This window comes from Callospermophilus lateralis, chromosome 6 (assembly GCF_048772815.1).
Source record: "Callospermophilus lateralis isolate mCalLat2 chromosome 6, mCalLat2.hap1, whole genome shotgun sequence".
NCBI classification, from domain to species: domain Eukaryota; kingdom Metazoa; phylum Chordata; class Mammalia; order Rodentia; family Sciuridae; genus Callospermophilus; species Callospermophilus lateralis.
Window position 1 is genome coordinate 130,331,810 of NC_135310.1, and position 21,744 is coordinate 130,353,553.

General features: G+C 39.0%; 1 protein-coding gene across 1 annotated transcript; it reads right to left on the reverse strand.

The window, feature by feature from the left end:
- Window positions 1–2,975: 2,975 nt before the first annotated feature.
- LOC143402114 (patr class I histocompatibility antigen, CH28 alpha chain-like) lies at window positions 2,976–20,267 on the reverse strand. The gene is given in 13 exon segments (XM_077109741.1): window positions 2,976–3,419; window positions 3,508–3,651; window positions 4,286–4,392; window positions 4,517–4,703; window positions 4,706–4,815; window positions 5,373–5,573; window positions 5,576–5,647; window positions 5,908–6,069; window positions 6,072–6,110; window positions 6,113–6,154; window positions 6,440–6,516; window positions 18,329–18,351; window positions 20,091–20,267. Coding segments are annotated over 13 exon segments (1,785 nt in total).
- Window positions 20,268–21,744: the final 1,477 nt, after the last annotated feature.

A 21,744-nucleotide genomic window follows, 5' to 3' on the forward strand; every position in this document is an offset into this window, starting at 1 on the left:
CGTTATTATCTCCACCCCTGTATATTTACTGAGGGTTGCCCTATGGCATAATATATGGTCTATTTTTGAGAAAGATCCATGTGCTGCTGAGGAAAAAGTATATCCACCTGATGATGGTTGATATATTCTATATATGTCAGTTAGGTCTAGGTTGTTGATTGTGATATTGAGTTCTATAGTTTCTTTATTCAAATTTTGTTTGGAGGATCTGTCAAATGGTGAGAGAGGTGTGTTGAAGTCACCCATAATTATTGTGCTGTGGTCTATTTGATTCTTGAACTTGAGGAGAATTTGTTTTATGAATATCGCAGCACCATTATTTGGTGCATAAATATTGATAATTGTTATATCTTGTTGGTGAATGGTTCCTTTTAACAGTGTATAATGTCCTTCCTTATTCCTTTTGATTAACTTAGTCTTGAAGTCAATTTTATTTGATATGAGGATGGCCACCCCTGCTTGCTTACGAGGACCGTGTGCGTGGTATATTTTTTCCCAACCTTTCACCTTCAGCCTAAGTATGTCTTTTCCAATCAGATTGTCTCCTGGAGGCAGTATATTGTTGGATTTGTTTTTTTAATCCATGTTACCAGCCTATGTGGCTTTATGGGAGAGTTTAAGCCATTAACATTTAGAGTTACTCTTGATATATGGTTTGTACTTCCAGCCATGTTTGATTATTTATCATCTCTTTTTTTTTAATTTAGTTTGTTTCTCCATGGCTAGCTTTCCCCCGCCCTCTGTCTTTATAGAGGCACTTCCCACTGATGGTTTTGGTTATTGTTTTTCATTTTTTCCTCATGTAGTGTTTTGCTCAAGTAGCTTTGCAATGCTGGTTTTCTGGCTGCAAATTCTTTTAGCTTTTGTTTATCATAAAAGATTTTTATTTCGTTGTCATACCTGAAGCTTAATTTTGCTGGATACAGAATTCTTGGTTGACATACATTGTCTTTCAGTGTTTGAAATACGTTGTTCCAGGATCTTCTCGCTATCAGCGTCTGTGATGAAAAATCCATTGTTAACCTTATTGGTTTACCCCTGAATGTAATCTGTCTCCTTTCTCTTGTAGCTTTTAATATTTTCTCTTTGTTCTGTATATTGGATATCTTCATAACAATGTGTCTTGGCATTGGTCTAGTGTGATTTTGTGTGCTCGGTGTCCTGTATGCATCTACAATTTGTATATCCGTTTCCTTTTTTATTTCTGGAATGTTTTCTGTAATTCAGCAGGTTACTCATTCCCTTTGTTTGAATCTCTGTACCTTCTTCTATCCCGATGACTCGTAGGTTTGTTTTTTTTAAGTTATCCCATATCTCTTGGATGTTTTTCTTGTGATTTTTATCCAGCCTTTCTGAATTGGCTAGGCTCTTTTCAAGATGATATATTTTGTCTTCATTATTTGATGTTCTGCCTTCTACTTGCTCCACTCTGTTAGTGATACTCTCAATTGAGTTTTTAATTCATTTTATCGCTTCCTTCATTTCTAGAATTATTGTTTGATTTTTTTATAATCTCTATCTCCTGATAAAGATGCTTAACTTCTTCTTTTATCTGTTTATGTAATTCATTTTCAAAGTGTTCTTTCACTGTTTGGATTTGCTTTTTCATATCCTCTTTAAGGTTCCATTCCATCTGTCTAAGGTATTCCTTGAGTTCTGTATATGTCCATTTTTCTGCTGACTCTAGGTCCTCCTGAATATTTAGGCTGTCCTTCATTGTTTGTACTCCTTTTCTTCCTTGCTTTTTTATGCTGCTCATGCTACTTCTTCTTCTGTTGATTGCTGAGTTACTGTTTACTCTTATAAATTTATTTGGTGCTTGGGAGAATAGATATTAGAAGGGAAGGGAAGAAATCACTAAAGAGAATGAGAGTAGGCAGGTAGAATTCAATGAAGGGGGAATAAAAAAATTGAAAAGAAATGAAAAGACAAAAGAAACAAAAAGAAAAACATTACAAAATAAGGGAAGAAAGAAAAGAAGAGAAAAAAAATTTTACAAAAATAATTATGATAATGAAAATCAAAATTTAAAAAAATAATAATAATAAAATAAAAAAAATTTAAAAAATTAAAAAGCATTGAAAAAAGTTAAAGAAAAACAACAAATAAAAATTGAAAATGAAAGAAGAAGAAAAAAAAGAAAAAGAAAAAAATGATAATAATAATAATAATAAATGCAGTCCTAGAGTTCAATTAACTTCTCTTCCAGTAGGTGGAGCTGTGCCCACTGGGCCAAGCTTCTCCTCTCAATAGGTGGGAACCATTTACTTTGCAGCAGGTCTTTCTCCCAGACTGGGCGGGTCTCCAATCCTGAGTGTCTAGGGCCTTCTCTTGTGTTTCCTCAAGCCAGGCCACGCTCACCTGGGACGCTCACCACAATACTGGCTACATGCCAGGCCTGCTGCTCCTGGGAGCACTGTCGTGCTGATTTCAATGCAGTTATCTCCTCCGCCCTTGACGTCAGTTCTCTGCCAAGGTGGTATCCCATGCGAATGGTGACCACTTGTTCCCTATGCTGGGTGACCAATGCAACGGGTGCGTCCTGACTGTCTCTCCCAATCCCCGTTTCAATCCTATGGCCACTGCCTATGAAGGCTCGGTTGGCTTTTACCTCTGTAAGTTCATAAGGGCCGACCAGTTATTTCAGCAGGATTGTTAGTGCTGAGTCACAAGAAGCAGGTGAACCGGAGCTTGAATGCAGCTGATCCGGGCTCAGTGTGTGTGTTCTGAGGGGCCCAGACTGTACGCCCCAGATCCTTTCAGCTCAGCATTTCCTAGTGATCCTGAGCAAACAGCATTTAGACAATTTACAGTTTCCTATGCCCGCACAGTTGAAGATGTCAGAGACTTGATCTCTCTGCACCCGCCACCATGTTACATCTCCTCAATGATATTCATGTTACCCTTACAGCTTCCTGGCCTAAGCAAGTTCTTGGGATTATACAAACTGCTGCTTCTGTTTCCAGTCCAGATTTCTAGAAATGAAACCCTGCCACCGTCGCCTCCGCCTCTGGGTCGCGCTCATGGGCGCTGCGCTTGTATGCGACCGGAGCCGCCACGGCCTCCGCAGCTCTCAGCCTGGTGCCGGGTCCCTGGGGCCCAAACGGCTGCTGCCTCGGCTCTCCATCCTCCTCCTCCAGAGCACGGGTCCCCTCGCAGGGGGATGCAGAACAACCCCAGAGCAGGCTCTGCCCAAAGGTGCAGCGGCAAACAGGCGTCCGAGGTGCACCAGGCCGCGGCCCAGCCTTCGGAGGACAGCGCTTGGCAGGCAGCCCAGCTCCAACCTCTAGATGCGGCTGCCGGACGTTGTAGACAGAGCCATCAAGACAGCTATTAGAAAGCAAATGGTGTCTCCCGCGGAGTGGATTTTCGGCACAGAAACCATAGCCCAGCCCACAATCCCAATCCACAAACTCTCCCTGTATAAAAAATTATTCAAAAAAAAAAAAAAGGTGGGGTGCACTGAGCTTTCTTTGCCTCGGGTACTTACAATCCACTGCTGATTACACATTCAGCTTCTCTGCCCGGAGCGAAGTGAAAGCGCCCGGAGAGAAGCGAAAGCGCCCGCAGCTCTGAGCAGCCAAGCGTCAGGGAGCCAAGTGGCTCTTTTTTGATCTCTTTGTTCTTCCTGCTGCTTGGCAAAGTGGTCTGCTACAGATTAACAGTGAAAGGAGCTCTAACAAGCTGCGAGAAATCTCCATTAAAGCCGCTGCTCTGAGCACCATGCTCAGCACTTCAGCAACCCCTGTACGCAGCGGCCATCATCTTTGATGGTTATTTCTTTTTCATTCTGATTTACCTTGTCAAAAGATTTAGGTTGTCTAATACAGTATTTCAGATTACTGCAGGTATAATGCTGGGATACACAGTTACTAACTATAGTGATAGGTATTCACATATTTTGCTTGTTCACCTATTTAGGAATATGGTTCATCTGCTCATAATTGTTATACCTGTGCAACTGTTGTTAGTATAGCTGCACATTTATTCATTCAAAAATATGTTATTGCATATTTAATGGTGTAGTTTCTGACATGTTCTGTCATGTCTCTAAAATAAATCCCTTTTGAAAATGCTAATAAATATCTTTCAGTGAATTAAAATTAAAATTTTTCCCCAGACTTATAGTTTTGGAGTTTTAATCTTTTGGAGATTTAAACATTTGAAATTATGGCTTTCAGTATCATGTCTTTTGTGGGTCAAACCCTTCTCAGTTAAAAAGTCAAGAAAAACTACCAGGGCTTGGAATCCCCACTGGGAAAGAAAACTCAGACCTCACCCTTACCCTACCTGAGTTCTTCTTCCTCCACATCATAACAGCAGCAACAGCTCCAAGGAGAACCAGACCAGCAACCATTACCACAAAGGTGATGGAGAACTGGGGAGACCTCTCTGGGAAAGGAAGGGAGGATAAGTGACCCTGGCTATCAGTTTTCAGCCCTGACCCTGCTGAGGGTCTCCAAAGAATGGCTCCTGTTTTCCTGACCACAGGCCCTGTGCTCTCATCCCTCCTTACCCCATCTCAGGATGAGGGGCTCAGGCAGCCCCTCATGCTGCACATGGTATGTGTATCTCTGCTCTTCTCCAGCAGACACCACCACAGCTGCCCATTTCTGGAATTTTCCATCCCCTGCAGGCCTGGTCTCCACAAGCTCCATGTCCTGGGTTTGGTCCTCCCCATCCCGTTGCCAAGTCAGTGTGATCTACGCAGGGTAGAACCCCAGAGCACAGCAGGGTAGAACCCCAGAGCCCAGCACCTCAGGGTAACCTCATGGTCAGAGATGGGGTGGTGGGTGACATATGTCAATGGGGGATCTGCAGATAAGACTCAGTTAATTGGGACATTTTGCATGGGGCACTGAAGAATGGACAGGACAATAGGTGTGAGGTGGGAGCACAGAACCCAGACACTAAGCAGGATTCATGAATCTGGGATAATATTCCTATTTTTTCTTATGTTCTAGAATCAGGGTGAGACAGCCAAGAGGAAGATGCTCCAAGCTTCTAAGAAATATTTTAGATTCTGAACTGAGAGGAGGCTGACAGCTGAGGAAAAGATGGCCTCAGACTTCCAAAGTCATTGGGTTGGGATAAAGAACAAAGCCTGAAAGTCACCCTGGGATGCCCGAGGTTGCTGCCAGAGTCAAAGGAAACTGATCACTTATTTTAAAGATTGTCTTCCCTCCAGCCCTAGGACCCCTTGGTGTAATTAACAGAAGTGTGGTTCCTTGAGTCACTCTCTGGTACAGCTTTTGGAAACCAAGTTGAACTCATACCCTTTTGGATCAGAGGGAGGACACTATTCTTTACTTGCAAGAGGTGCATGGGGGAATGTACAAGAGATCTCCAAGTTGCCCCGCTGCGGCTGATACCTGCACGCTGCAGCGTCTCCTTCCCGTTCTCCAGGTGCTTGCGGAGTGTCTCCACGCACCCCCATTCCAGGAAGGCCCTGTTTGTCTCCATCACTCTTTCGGCCTCCCACTTGCGCTGGGTGATCTGAGCTGCCATGTCTGCCATGGTCCAGGAGCGTAGGTCCTCATTCAGAGCAATGTAATCGGTGCCATCATAGGCTACTGCCAGTACCCACGGAGGAGGCGCCAGTCTGGTCCCACGTCGCAACCGTACACCCTCTGTAAGGTGAGAGACACTGATCCCGTCCCGCGATTAGGTTCCCCCCACCTACTCCTGCCCTCGCTTCAGACGACTGCAGGTGACTAGTGAGATCTTTTCCATACCCGAAACAGTAAATGAAACCAGAGACCCACATTTTTCATAGGTTAAAGAAGATGAGCGGGTCTCACACTATTGCCATGAGTCTCAGACCCAGAGGAGATTCTGGAGGATTTGGCAGGGAAGTGGGAGAAGAGGAGGGGTTGTTACTTGGAACCCTGGCCAGAGGTCACTCACCATTGTTGCTCTGGTTGTAGTAATTGAGCAGAATTTGCAGGTTGTATTGGTAAATCTGCTCCAGCTCTCTGCCATACTGTGTCTCCCGGTGCCAATACTCCTGCCCCTCCAGCTCCATCCAAGGCGTCTGTGGCTCCATCCTCCGAATTGAGGCGTCGTGGGGTCTATGTAGCCTATTTCCATGATGTGAGGCTCCCCGCGGGGGGTCGCCACATGGCAGTGATGAGAAACTTTAGAAAATGGGAACCTGGGGGAGGGGAGAGATTGATACCTAGCACAGAACCTTGGGTCCCAGGCTGAGAAAGCCTGGAATGAAGTAGCAGGGCGCCAGGGCTTGTGAGATGGGAAGCACGGGGAGGCAGAAGGGAGTGAGGGAAGGGGCCACTCACTATTTAGGAGATGGGGACCTGGGGAGGGGTCTGGGTTTATTGTCAAGAAGACCCGGCTTCCCAGAGTCCTGCATCCGCTCAGGGTGGTTCCCTTGCTTCTCCTGAGCAGAGGATTTTTTTTTTTCCCCTGATCTCGCACTTACCAGCCCAGGTATTGGTCAGTACCACGGCTCCCAACATCAGTAGGAGAAGGGCTCGGGCTCCATGGCTCTGATCTTTCCTGTTTGGGGACAATCAGTCCTGCTCCCTACCTTTGGATTTCATAACCAGGAACCGCGGGCGATGCTGACTGGCTTCTCTATGAATCCTACCGGCAATAGGGGTACTGGGGCCCTGTCAGGAGTTCCAGGCAGAAGCAAAAGTGAAAACTGAGGAAATCCCCAAGGTATTTCCCAACTCTAGGCTACTTTACATACCCTCTTAAGTCCTGGGACACTGAGAGCCATGCCGGGGACCTGGGGATTTTGCCTAGTTTAACCTCTCTCTCTTGCCATGAAGACTCTTTAGGCACTTAGTCTTTCAGAGTCCTGCCTCAGGTGCTAAGTCAGCAGTTCTTAAACATTTTGGTTTCAGGATCTCTAGATGCTCTTAGGAATTAAGTAGGCTCCCCAAGGAAATTTTGTTTATGTGTATTATAGTTATCAATATTTTTCACATTAGAAATTAAACCTTTTTTTTCAGAGTAGAAATTAGAAGTTTATTAAAGGACAGCAGAAAAGACTTCTCCCAGAGGAAGAAGGGGACCCAAGAGGTGGAATCCAGGGAAGGGCTGTTGTCTCCCCTTTTTATAGTTCTTTCAGTGATGGAATGTAGGTGGGAAGGCCCGAGGGGTAGGACACAGGTGGGCCAAAGAAGTAGTCTGAGCAAGAAGGACTTCATTAACACTTCTTTGGGATGAACTTTGGCCTAGGGCCTTTTCAGGACTTCATTAATGTTTCATGAGTTGTACTGCATTTTCCCTGAGTCATTCTTAGCATGGCCTCCATTTCAGATTTCACTCGATATTAGACCCGATTTACTTAACTACACTGACTACCTAACCTTAAATCTGGCTTCATTCCCCCCTCTAATTTGGCAACTCCTTACTGCTGTAAGGAAGGGGGGCGAAGAAGATCTTTCTGGCTTCTTCAGGCTGAAAAGGGATGATGTGGGGCAAGCAGTTTGGAGTCCCCCTTTAAAAATTGGGTCTATCGAGTGGTCCATGATAAAAGTCCGATTGAGAAGTAGTAGGCTGGAGGGCCATTTGAGTGATGGGTGGTCTATAAGAGAAACAAGAATTCATTAGTACTGGAACCAGATTGATGCAGCAATAAATGCCATAGCACAGGAATATGCCAATGAGTTTGATGGCAAAGACAAAGACTAACAATGTTTTCCACCAGTAAGTACCAAGAACCAGGAGCTAAGATATTGTTTCCATGACAAATTTGCTGAGGACATGGCTTCTATCTGAGTATGTAAATCTTTAAGGATATTTGTCACATTGCCAGAAATGTCAGGGATGTAAACACAACATTTAACTTTTAGGGTTACAGATGTCCTTTTCCTTAAGATACAGTTTAATAATTTAATGTCATCTGATCTTGTAAAATTCTTTCATTAGTATGACCTCTGTGTCTAATAGAGAAACCTTTAATTCTGTTACTTAGGGCTGGATAACCATACTAGCAAACACTAAGCGTACCTGTATAGGTTAGAAATAAAGGCCTTAAACTAAAAACTACTCTGGCAGTTCCTTTTGATAGTTATCAGGCATTCCTGTCTGAGAATCTCTTTTGTAGCCTCCAGTTTACTTATTTTTGGAAGTTACATTTAACTATTATTATTATTTTAAATGCCCAGGAATAGCTGTGTTTTGGCTTTGACTGTCTTTGCTAAGTGTTTAAGATGAAGCAAGTCAAACTGACTTTTGTTTCTATCTATTGTTAACAGTCAGCTGAGTTTTCCTGGGAGTCCTCAGGGAACTTACGCCAGCTTCTCAGTTCTGCTAGTGCCATTTGCGCTGCTAGTGCCATTTGCGCTAGGATGGGTCCAGGCCTTGCTTGACCATGTGGCTTCCCTTGGAAGCAAAAGGGATGTCTCCCTTTTATGATGACCCTCCTCTTCACAGCAAATGCACTGATTGGCTTTCTGTCCTCCACTGGTCTCATTAATCTCCCTGATGGGGAGGTTATGTAGCCCAGAGTTGCAAAGCTCTTTGGAGAAGTCCCCTATTCCCTGATTCAGACTGACTCAGAGGGCAAGAGCCAAATATTGGTTTTCTTAGCCCTTTTAATTTAACTTTAATTTTAAAACTTAATCTTAAACATCCAGCAAATAAATTTCAACAGTCTTATATTAAGAGTACTGGGCTTTAATGTCTATCTCTCTATCCTGTAGGTGACAACTCCTTATCTTAAAATAACCCAGGTTGTGTGTTCTTAAATAAGTACCTCTGTAAAACATTAACAGACAATCTTAAATCATTTATAAGAAATCTACAAAATAAAATTATCAAGAGTAAAAACATTTAGTTCATATAATAGCTACCTTGAATTTTGGTGGAGTACATCCCCTGTTTGAGATCCTGGCAATCGTGACAAAAACCAAATTTTGGACACAACTTTAAATGTACCGAAATTTGGTCTACTTCTTTCATAGTCATTCTCACATGCAGTGAGATGGGACATAGAGCCTTATCTCAAGTAAGGCAGGGCTCTTCATAAATCTTAAATACTATAGTTCTGAAGCTGATCTTTGCTTTTTAGACATCATTTTACAAAGCCTACATAATTTGTTGCTCAAGTTCACATGAATATTAGCTAACACAACATAATATCACATCTAAAACATGAATTAAAGAAGGCTGAAAGATTTTAACCTTTTGTAGAAAAGTAGCAAAGTACTTTTGTGTTTTTCAATAAAACCTTTACATAGATTAGGCTCTCATTAACTTAAAAATACATTTAAATGGTATCTCAGTGTAAAAAGTAACATGGAACTTTACATAACTTATTGATAATAAGTACAGTTATAGAACACAAATGATATAAATAAATTTCCAACATGTTTTTCTTTTAAGTCTAAAATTACCATACAATTTTAGAACACCAGCTTGATATAATGCTCTTTCTAAATCTTCTACCTTACAGACTTGTATACCTGGAAGATATGAACACATTAATAGCACCAATTACATTGATGTTTTTATATTAACCAAGTTTACCTTTTAAAGAAATAACATAGCACAATTCTCTAAAACAATAGCACTTGTTTAACCAGCTATTTAATTTCTTTAAGATTACTTGCTCAAAAACTTACACTTATAAGCAACTTACACAGACCTTCTTTATATCAATTACTTAAACCCTCTTAATTACTTAATCATATAGACTCTTATCCAGAAACACATTTTCCTTCTATTAAATCCATACCTAGAACCTTCTAGTTTCTCTTTTTTATCTGTTAACTTCCTTCTGTTCACATTTTGAAAAAAATACTTGTAAATTTTATAGACATCAACATTTTATTAGGTTTTATTTTTTAACACCTAGAAAAACTTATAAGCTTAATTTAAGACATCATTTTTTTCATCTATTTACCAAATTTAAATTGAGCCATTTGAATCACGTGAATCAAAGATATTTGGATCCATTGTTTTTTTTATTTTTCATGAGTGCTCCTCATCTGTCAATTGTCATATCATTGCATGATATATGGACATACACACATACAGACATACCGACATACAACACGTAACACAAATGTAACACAACACGATAGTAAAGGCCTTGTAGCTTTCTCAGGTGAAATCTCATTGCAATGTTTAAAAAAAAAAAAAAAAAAACTTCAGTTGATCAAAAATAGAACTTATCAGAAAAACATTGTCTGTAGGATCAAAATCATGAGCTCAAAAAAAAAAAATACAGAATCTAAGAAAAGGCAAAAGTCCTAGAAAAAAATTGACCGGCCAGTAATTAGTAAATGCCATACAATTTACTCTTTGGTTTAATCTAGTTTGAGTTCCCATAAAAAGACACTTTTACTCTTTTTTTTTCCTTGGGCCTCAGATCTGTCTCCTACTGAGTGCTCCAGGCTTCTTCTACTTGCATATCAACTTAACTCCTGGCTGAGGTCTGGAAGGAACTGGGAAAACTGGAATTCTGAGCAGAAAACTCATGCCTAAGGCATTTAAAAACATAAGTCATAATTTCCAGGTTTGGATGTTGAAAATTATGATACAAATTTAAGATACAATTTATAAAATTTCATACCTTTACATTTTCCTACACTAGAAAACTTGCTCACACAAAACTGAAAATAGGATCTTAATAAAAAGCTATCACAGAAGAAATTTCTTCAGGATCATTAAGCCACTTTCTTTGTTCTTAAGTTCCTAAAGCAGTATTAAGTTACATTAAATCACCTGAAAAAATTTTAAAAAGAACCACACACTACCATTTGTATCCAAAATTTAGCTTTAAAAATTTCCAAGACTGTTGTTATTTAATCACTTTTCTTTCTTAAATCTTACACACTGAGAGGAACAGACACCAAATCATAATTTACTATCCTTGCCCAAATTAATGCACTGGTACACCTAGTGAAATCTTCTCAGGCTACCCAGTTCAAAATTGATAAAAAAAAATAAAACTGAATGACTGGGAGTTACTTGCCAACTTGGAAGTAGAGTTCTTTTAATTTTCTATCCTAAGTATTTAAGTTCTCTGGCATGAATTATCTGAAATCATAAACTAAACAATTACCTAACCCTAACTTTTAACTGCAAGATTATGCAATGCTTCAAACTCATTTAGATACCAGATTGTTACAATAAAAAAAATCATCTTTTAGATACACATTCAGCCAACATCATCCCCAAGAAACAGTCTATAATAACCTTTAAAACAGACCAGATAAGATAAAATCTCTCCAAGTTTTTAACTTCCATTTAATTATGACTCTTTTATCATTGGCACCTTAGATTTCCCCATGAGTGGACCAAATGTTTTCACATAGGGGCAACTATAAGTGTAAAATCAAGGGTCTCAATGTGACTGACTTTACTGCATTCAGGTGAAGTAATACTTACAGTGCAGGGAAGAAATGAGGAATTTCCCCAAAGTGAAAATGGCTCTGGCAGCTGCTGGGAGTCCCTCAGTCTCCCCTTTACTTACAGGATTAGCTCCTTTGGATAGATCCGATCCCAGACAATCTGGCTTATCTCCTAACTTTCCAGTAGAGTCAGTTATTATCTGCCTTAGGTCTTGAAGGGGGAAGGGGCTATGTATTTTGATTCTTTTTCCTCAGTGAGCCCAAGATTTTTTCTCTTCATGGCAGATATCATAGCTAAGTCTACTTTACACTGTTGGCATAATTTAAGATATTCCCTTAGAGCAAAGAAAATCTGAACATACAGCACCTCACACCATTTCTTTTTTTGTAAATTTTATCAAACTGTAAAATCGTATTAAAATTGATATTTTTCTCTGGTGGCCAGGTTTATCCAGAGAGTTTGTATTGAGGCCAGGCCAAGAAAATAAGGCGCTTTTTCTTGAGTACCTGAGGGTCAAATCTATCCCAATTTTTCAATATGCAGGCTAGTGGTGCCCCTCGCGTATTGGAGAGAGAGAAGCTCTCGTCTGAGTGAGAAGAAAACAGAACTCAGGTGCCCACGCTGCGCCGGAGAAAACTGTTCTCATTAGGGACGTCTCCCTAAGCCTGAGCTTCCTAAACAGTCCAGAAAACCCGTCTCTCATCTTGCTTTGCCAAGGGGTTTCTGTTCCCCTTTAGCAAAGTGCTAGGGTCTCAGTTTGCCCTGTGCCAGAGACCCTGGGAGGATTCAGACTTAAGGGCATTACTGCTTACCCTCCCAGCCACTAAAAACCTATTGCAAAAGAGAATCGTGTGCTCTTTTGTTGCCTTTGCTCTGTAGACTAAAGGAGCCGCCTAAGTGTTAAGGGATATCTACTGGTTATAAGGTAGCAGATTACCGGAGGAGTTGATTCCAAAAATGCCTCTCTAGTAGCTTGAAGAACACAGCACATTTTAAACATTGGGGTGGTAAAACAGACTATTGAAAGTTACCTATGCACCTTAGGGAACCTGGGCAGATTTTACTAATTATCCCATGCCTTTCTCAGTCCTACAACCTGAATTGCTAACATTTCTGACCTGCGAAGGAAGAGGAGCATCCAGGAGGGAATGAATGTGAAGTTGGGAGTGTTGTGTAGCCCATACGGAGGCAAATGTGATTGGGGCTTTCCCTCAGTGCCATTCATCTACTGATCACCCTAGATACCCCTGAGGGCTGTTGGGAGGGGGCTCAAGAGAAAGGAACCTTAGGAATTGTCTGAGAGTAGCCCAGACCGGAATTCCGCAGTTGCTCCAAACTACTTCCTCCACCTCTACACATCCGAGGCAGATCAGAATTTGGGACACTGTGTACTCACGCCAATTGCTCTCCAGGCCCAGACAGAAAAGTTGGAAGCAGCTTTGACAGAACCCAACATGCCTGCTCTGTATTGAACAGGTGATTGAGAGCTGCCTAGGCCGGGAAACCTCTCACCCGAGTCTTGAAGAGTGGCAGCTGCACTAATTGCGTTTAAGTAGCCGTTGGGTGCCCACCTTACCCTCCAGAAAGAAAGAGAGAGAAAGATGCACCTCAAACAGACATGGGGTGCATGCACTTACCTCAGTGTAGAATCTCGGCATGGGACCCCCAATATGTTACCGCTGTTGACTGGTGATGAGTCCTTGCTTCCCCAATGTTGAAGAATAACACCAGAGAGCACGCTGAGGCAAGGTCAGAGTAGAAATTAGAAGTTTATTAAAAGACAGCAGAAAAGACTTCTCCCGGAGGAAGAAGGGGACCCAAGAGGTGGAATCCCAGAAATTAAACCTTTTAAAAATAATCTATCTAGCAAATTAATAGCCTATTGCATGTTAACAGAAAAAACAGTTTTAGAAAAATAACTATTTTTTAAAAATAAAGTAATAAAGTGGAAGCTGTACCTTCTATACCCTTCCCATTTTTATAAGTCCTATTCATGTCTGTTTTGTTAGAAGACCTATGTATTTTTATATCTATTTCTGCATTTAACCTATAATTTTGATTGAAATATATGAAAAAAAGTCTAGCCTCATACCAGTATGTAAAAGGAACCACTTTTAATAATGTTTTTGGATAATTGTGGGTATTCATCTTTGAATGAATACCTAAAATGACATGTCAACTTCTTAAAGGTTATTTGCAATGCAGATCCTGAAGCACTGTCACTGAACTTTTGGTATTCTGTTGAATTAAAATCTATAGATGTGTCTATAGATTTTAATGTTAGTCAGATATACAAGTCTAAATAATCATAGTTTTTCTGTCATTAATTCTTTCAAGTAAAAGTGATATTCTATAAAACAAACTGATACTGTTCATAAAATGTTTTCATTGAGGGCTGGGGATGTGGCTCAAGCGATAACACGCTCGCCTGGCATGCACTGGGCACTGGGTTTGATCTTCAGCACAACATAAGATTTTGTGTGCACCAAAAACTGAAAAATAAATATTTTATAAATTCTCTCTCTCCCTCTCTCTCTTAAAAAATGTTTTCATTGACATAAATATCCTAATTTGGAATGTATTAGGCTTTATGTGTATTTCCCATTTAATCATATAAGATATTTTTAAAAATGTGAACCCTAGACTAGAGATTTACTGTAGTTATTATTTTTTAATCCTTCAATATGAACATGTTTATATGAAAGTGACTTCTTCTTCTGTAATTAAGAGGTGGTAAAAAATTACAATAATCACTCTTAAAGTTTAGTACTGTAGCTCCATTCTTGCTGAATTTTATTTCAGTGAAAATAATGTTTTAGTAATGTTATAAAACAGTTTTGACCTTGTAGATCCTGTGGAAGGATGTCAGAAATTATAAGGGTTCCATATACCACACTTTGAGAACTGCTGCTCTGAGTAAACCCCACTGACCCACCCTCTTTGTCACTTCATTTCCCAGAATTTCTCTTCTTTAGATGGATTCCCTGCTTCTCAAACTTCGTGCCCTACCCCTGGACTCTTCTAGAGGATAATTCATCCCCTAAAAATTTGATGACAACAAAGTCTTCACTCTGGGAATAGAACTGAAGGAACATGTGTTTCTCTTTTTGGAACTGGGGACACTGTTTTTAAAGGCATTAGATAAGAGATTCACTTATGATCCATTTCAGTTCTATGTATTCATACTCCAGACAGAAATATTATGCAATCTGTGAAAGAAATAATATTGGCCCTTTCATTTTAAATGTATCTTATTCACTTAACCTGATAGCATCAAGAGTAGTTAACTTAGTCCATGAGGTTGCTCTTTATAACAAATATACTATACACTGGGTAGCTTATAAACAACAGAAACTTATTTGTCACATTTTTCAAGGTCAGAAAGTTCAGGATCAAGATTTAGTGAGTACCCTCTTTCTCATAAATAGCTCTTTTTTCACTGTATCACTGAATGGTGAACAAGGGGCTAGGGAGATTTTATAATGAATGGGATTAGAACTATCAGAAGAACTTTTATAAGAGCTCTGCTCTTATGATCAATCACATGCAGTAAACCCTACTTACAAATACCATCTCATTGGGTATTAGCTTTCAACATATAAATTTGGGGGATACATGAACTTTCAGTCATTTTATTTCAGCATTGTTGTACAAGAAAACATTCTATAATAATGAAATTGTGCTGTATCTGCAGTCCAGGATGATAACCACAGTTAACATGTGGTTATTGAGCACCTGAAATATGGCTAGAGTGCTAAACAGTTCACTTTTTAAATTTCATTCATTTTTAAATATAAATAGCCACGTGTAACTACTAGGTATCATTTTTGACAGTGCTTATCTGAAGTCTTCAGTTTACAATCTCCTATTCCAAAAAAGGTACATTGTGATTTATAGATTGAAGTACAACTCTCATATGGTGCATGACTGATTGGTTTTAGGGCCAACCCCCAACCCAGGGATATAAAAATTCACAGATGCTTAGGTCTCATAAAATGTTAGGTGGGGGAAGATGGCTGAAGTGAATTGAGCAGCAAGTCCCAATGATTTCCTCACAACAAAGAAAGGAGGCAGAGAATAAAAGCAGATTTTAGAGGTGGGTGATAAAATAAATGCTCTAAGACTCAACTACATAGTCTGAGACCTGGAAAGACTGAAAGATTGGCTACCAGAGGAAAAAACAAAATCAAGAGTGCTCTACCTTGAACCTGTGGATTATGTGTGTGTGTAGAGCACATCAGAGAGAGAAAGAAAGAGTGGGGAATAGATATTCTTTTAAACTCACTCGCTTAAAACAATTGTTGAAAAACTATTGAAAAGATTAACAAAATTTAAAATTCAGAAAGTGCTTCACCCAGGCAAGGGCTAAAAGGTCTGCACAGGCTTATTGAACACAAAGGCTTACAATGAAGCTCCTTTGGCCCCAAAACCAAAGAAAGTTGATTTACTAGGCCCTGACCTCTAGTAATTAGGGGAAGCATCATGAGAAGCCCAGGGATAGTCCCTCGGATTGCAGCACAATATTAGAGGTAAGCTGCCTGAATATCCAGTGACTAATAGACCCAGTGGGAAATTGGCAGAGGCTACACCGTAGGAAGGGTTGGATATATATCCACAATAGGTGCCTGGCCTGATCCCTGATCATAACTGGCAAGTGACAGGGCATTATTTGTATACTTGCAGGAACTTTTACTAGACTTATTAAGCACAGAGAATCAATACCTACCATTCATAACCTGGGGAAATGTAAACTGGATTGCAGGTGAACCACCAGAGACCCTTCATCACAGCATCTCAGTGAGCAGAGGCAGCAGTGGGAGCACCTCTGAACCACAGAACACCTTTTGAAAATCCACAACCAGTGTTCCTGCACACACAGAAGGCTATCAGGATCTTCAATATTATGAAAAGAATCTAGGAGAGGGAAACAAATAGACTGGTGACCAATAGCAAACACAGGGGCACATCAGAGTCTGCATCCTGAACTTCTGCAACATTAGAATCAGCCCACTCACAACACTACACCCTCCTAGAGTATGAACAACTGTAGTGTCAACTTAGATTATATAAATAATTTCTTAACTTGAATGATAATTGTTAATGCAATAGTCAACATTGTATCTCCAACCTACTTGAGTATATTTCATGTAATGGTATAAAGAATTAATTGGAACCAATCTTCCTAGCGTTGTTTTTCTAGCTCTAGTTTATTCTTGCTTCTCTTACCCCCTACTCCTCCTCTTGCTACTACCTTAAATATACCCATTCACTTATTTCTCCTTTCTACCTTTGTGTAAGTACCCTTTTATACTTTTTATTACTCCCTTCACTCACCCTTTTTTTTCTGTGTTTTTCCCTCCCCCATTTGCCTACACTTTTTTTTCTCCCACCTTTTAAAACTTTATTAAGGTTATAGTAAGTTTACCAAATTTAACTACTAAATTAATTCTTATATAATTAATGTAATTTTACTTACTATATAATTTTTTATAGTAAGTGTACTAAATTTAACTACTAGATTAATTTTTCACCTGTTCCAGAACTTTATTATAGGTTTATACTTAAATTTGAGGAACTACAGTGAATAATTGCAATAAGTTTTTGTTCTTACAAGGTTGTATCATACAAGATTAGGGTCAGAAGTGATTATAATTAAGAGGGCTCAATGGTATCTCTTAAAGTGGAGCTGGTATTGCGATCAGCAGAAGTCACACATTGAATTAAAGTGTGGTTATCTAGACATCCATCCAACCCAGGGTTCTTAACAAATAGAAGCTACATAGTAGTTATTCACTTAGAAGAAGTCAGAACTATACTGATAGATGGGTAGACATAAAAACAATATAAAAAAAATCAAGGGAACAAACCATCCCCAACAGCCCATAATGCTCCAACAATTGACTTCTTTGACACTACAGTGGAGGAAATGTCAGAGAAGAGATTTAGAAAATTCATAAACATTCTATGGACTAAAAGATGATGTAAAGAGTGAAATCAGTGAGGAAATACAGGAGGTGAAAGATTACTTCAATAAAGAGAGATTATGATAAAGAATTTAAATGAAATCCTTAAAATAAAGGAATCAATAAATTAAATTAAAAATTCAATGAAAAGCATCACCAGAAGACTAGACATCTTTGATGACAGATTTTCATACCTCAAAGATGAAGTATATAATCTTGAAATTACAGTTGACCATAAGGAAAAGGTGTTACAAAATCACAAATAGATTATTCAATAAATCTGGGATATCCTTAAAAGGCCAATTTTAAGGTTTATTGGGATAGATGAAGGCTCTGATATACAAATTAAAGGAACACACAATTTTTTTTCAATGAAATAATAGAAAAAATTCCAAAAATTAAGAATGAAATGGAAATTAAAACACAAAAGGTATATAGTACTCAAAATACACAAAATCAAACAGAGCCACTCCAAGTCACATTATTATGAAAATTTCTAACATACTGAATAACAATAGAATTTAAAAGGGAAAAATGACTGGTCACATTTAGAAGTAAGTCAATCCAGATTTCAACTGATTCCTCAACCCAGACCCTAAAAGCAAGGAGAACTTGGAATAACATATACCAAGCTTGAAATGAAAATATATACTAACCAAGAATACTATCCCCAGAAAAATTAAGCTTCATAATTGAGGATGAAAATAAAAAAAAACTTTCCATAATAAATAAAGCAAAAAAAATGTATAACTAGAAAGCCAGGACTATGAAGCATACTTGATATACTATTTCATGAAGAAGATGAAAAATAAAAGTGAAAACCAGCAAAGAGAGGAACAACACTAGAAGAATAGTCAAAGGATAATTGAATTCAACTTAAACAATAGAAATATATCAAAATGGCAGGAAATAAAAATCATCTTTCTATAATAACATCAAATGTAAATCATCTTAACTCTTCAATCAAAAGACATATGTTGGCATATTGAAATAAAAAACAAGACCCAACAACATGCTGTCTGCAAGAGACTCACATCACAGGCAAAGAATCCCCAGACTGAAGGTGAAAGAATGGGAAAAAACATGCCACTCACATGGATCTCATAAACAAGCAGGGGTTGCCATTTTTACATCAGATAAAGGGGACTTAAAGACACAATTAATCATAAGAGATGAGATCATTTTATACTGCTTAAGAGAATCATATATCAATAAGATATAACAATTGTAAATATTTATGCCTGAAACAATGAAGTATCTACTTACATTAAATAAACCCTTTTCAACATTAAGAATCAAATAGACCACAGTACAATAATACTGGGTGACTTTTAACACTGGATAGATCATCCAAACAAAAATTAAGTAAAGATTTTATATAGATAAATTATACAATGAATACTTTGGGACTAACAGACATCTTTAGAATACTTCATCCCTCAATGACTGAATTCACTTTCTTCTTAGCAGCACATGGAGTATTTTCTAAAATAGACCACATTTAGGTTACAATGCAAATTTTAGCAAATGCAAAACAATAGAGGTAACACTTTGCATTCTTATCAGATCCTCCTCTGTAATTGTGCTGGTCAGATCCTCTAGCCACAGCAGCAAAAAAGCTGACTAAAACAAACAATAAGATAAAAAAAGAAGCTACTCTAACACCTGGAGATTAAGTAATATATTCTTGGATGATGAATAGATAGCAGAAGAAATTAGGAGACATATAAAAAATACTTAAATGTGAGAACAGTGATACAATGTACCAAAAATCTCTGGAAAAGTATGTTCTAAGAGGAAAGTTCATAGCATTAACTGCAGGAAGCCATGGGTGAATTACATGAGGGTTTTCTCTCTGTCTCTGTCTCTCTCTCTCTCTCTCTCTCTCTCTCTCTATATATATATATATATATATATATATATATATATATATATATATATATATATATATATATAAAGCAGGCATGGGCTCCATTTTGCCATAGTATAGAAATTTGATCCATCTGATTGGCTTGCCTCTACTTTTGAAACTACTGTCTGTATCCTGTGTATTTTTTTCTTTGTTCTATTTTTCTTAGCTTTTATTTCTCAGCCCGCCCATTTCACTGCCTGTGCAGGATGTGATTGAAAATTGACCTCATACATTAAATGAATGGAAAGAAATAAAATAAATAAAATAACATGACAGCTTAAGGCCTTAGAAAAAGAAGAACAAACCAACACCAAAATCAGTAGAAGAAGGAAATAGTTGAAATCAGACAGAATGTCCCCGTGCCATGTGCCCCAGATCCCAAATCTCAAGCTATAAGATTTGTTTGCCAATTGAATTTTAGTATTGCTTTAGTCCTATCCCTTTTTATATGCCCCTATTTGTGAATGAAATAGTTTACCCTGTACCTTTATATATTGGATACTTATATATTTTTTTTTCTTTTTTTATTGTTGGTTGTTCAAAACATTACATAGTTCTTGATAAATCATATTTCACACTTTGATTCAAGTGGGTTATGAACTCCCATTTTTACCCCATATACAAATTGCAGAATCACATCAGTCACACTTCCATTGATTTATATATTGCCATACTAGTGTCTGTTGTATTCTGCTGCCTTTCCTATCCTTTACTATCCCCCTCCCCTCCCCTCCCCTCCCCTCTTCTCTCTCTACCCCCTCTACTGCAGTTCATATCTCCCCCTTGTATTATTTTTCCCTTTCCCCTCGCTACCTCTTGTATGTAATTTTGTATAACCCTGAAGGTCTCCTTATAAATTATTTTTTATTTTTACAGGTGCTTACAATGTAAGCTTGTCCTGAGTCCCAGAGGAGACTTTGGACTTGAACTTTTGGGCAATACGCAACTGTTGACACTATGGGAACTTGTGGTATGCCACCCATGATGCTACTTGAGTGGTCTTTTACTCGATACTGAGCAATGGGGATGTAGATCTCCCCTTGGGAAATGATCCTGGGCATTCCTGTGGGTAGACAGCCCAAGGTGTGAGATCTCTGCCCTCACTGTATCAATGGAGCAGCTCTCATAGCCCTGGACTTGGATGTTACCCATTAGGCTTAGACATCCCACTTTCTACCTTACTTATCAAAAGAATATTTCATGGAAATTCTTTTGAAGCCCTCTTTGTATAAATATTGAAAATGCAGGTACTCTCTCTCTCTCTCTCTCTCTCTCTTTCCTTCCAGTGTTGAAGCAGGACCCTTAAGATCTCAGAGCCATTTTTCCCCTCCATTTCAAAATTATTTCTGTGTCATGTGATTTTTCACTATATTTCTCAGCCAGCACATTTCACACAAGGGAAACCCAAAACTCATAGCACACGTGGGATGTGAGAGAGAAGTATAGGAATTGATAAGAGTAAGAATTGAAGGGACTCCTGAAAATGTACAAAATGGTATTTGTGTTTTGGAATGGTCATGAGCTTTTGGGGATCAAGGGAAGATTGTTATGGTTTGGATGTGAAGTATCCCCCAAACTTTATGTATGTGACAATGCAAGAACATTCGGAGGTGAAATGATTGGGTTATGAGAACCTAACCCATTGTTGGGCAGTAGCTAGCAATGGGCAGTGAAATACATGGCTAGGTCACAAGTGTTCTTTAAATTACTTTAGGGTCTTTTTTTCTTGGGGGGGGGAGGGTACTGGGGTTTGAACCTAGCAGTACTCAACCACTGAGCCACATCTCCAGACCTATTTTTTATTTTATTTAGAGACAGGGACTCACTGAGTTGCTTAGAGCCTTGCTGTTGCTGAAGTTGGCTTTGAACTCGCAATTCCACTGTCTCAGCCTCCCGAGCTGCTGGGAGCACCTGGCTAGGATCTTCTTTAAACTACTTTCAAAATGGCTGAGAAAGCAAAGGGTGGTAGTTAATTTCTATAAAATAAACAGAAGCAAAGGAGCTAATGGGAAAACATGTCAAAAGAAAAAGATTAATGGGACTAACGCTTGACACTGTCCATTGATGTTGAGGGGAAGCTAGAATTTAAGGGTATAGGTCTCTCCATTTGTCTGGGAAGGAAGATTCCTTTAACAGTGCAGGCACACTAAGGTAAATTCTTACCAGCTATTGATCCCAGTACCCACATTAACATGCAATTGACTTGCAGATGAAGCCTCCCTGATAGGATGACCATCATGACAGTTCCAAAGAGGATCAACTAAGGTTAAAAACTCCAACATCTGATGTGAAGGAGGAGTTGAACACCTGATTGGCAAAGAGTACAGAAGGTGGTGCCTAGATATCTTGGTAAATTTCAAACACTAATAAATTTGAAATATAATTGGTATTGAGATGATGGAGGGTTGAAATTATTAATAATGACAAAATCTAGTGTTACAATTAGGAGAAAGTGGCTAAGGTAGGATGCAATGATTACCATACTATTGAATCTTAAGGAAGAGGGGAGGTAAAGGATGTTCAAGGAAAGGGGCGAGC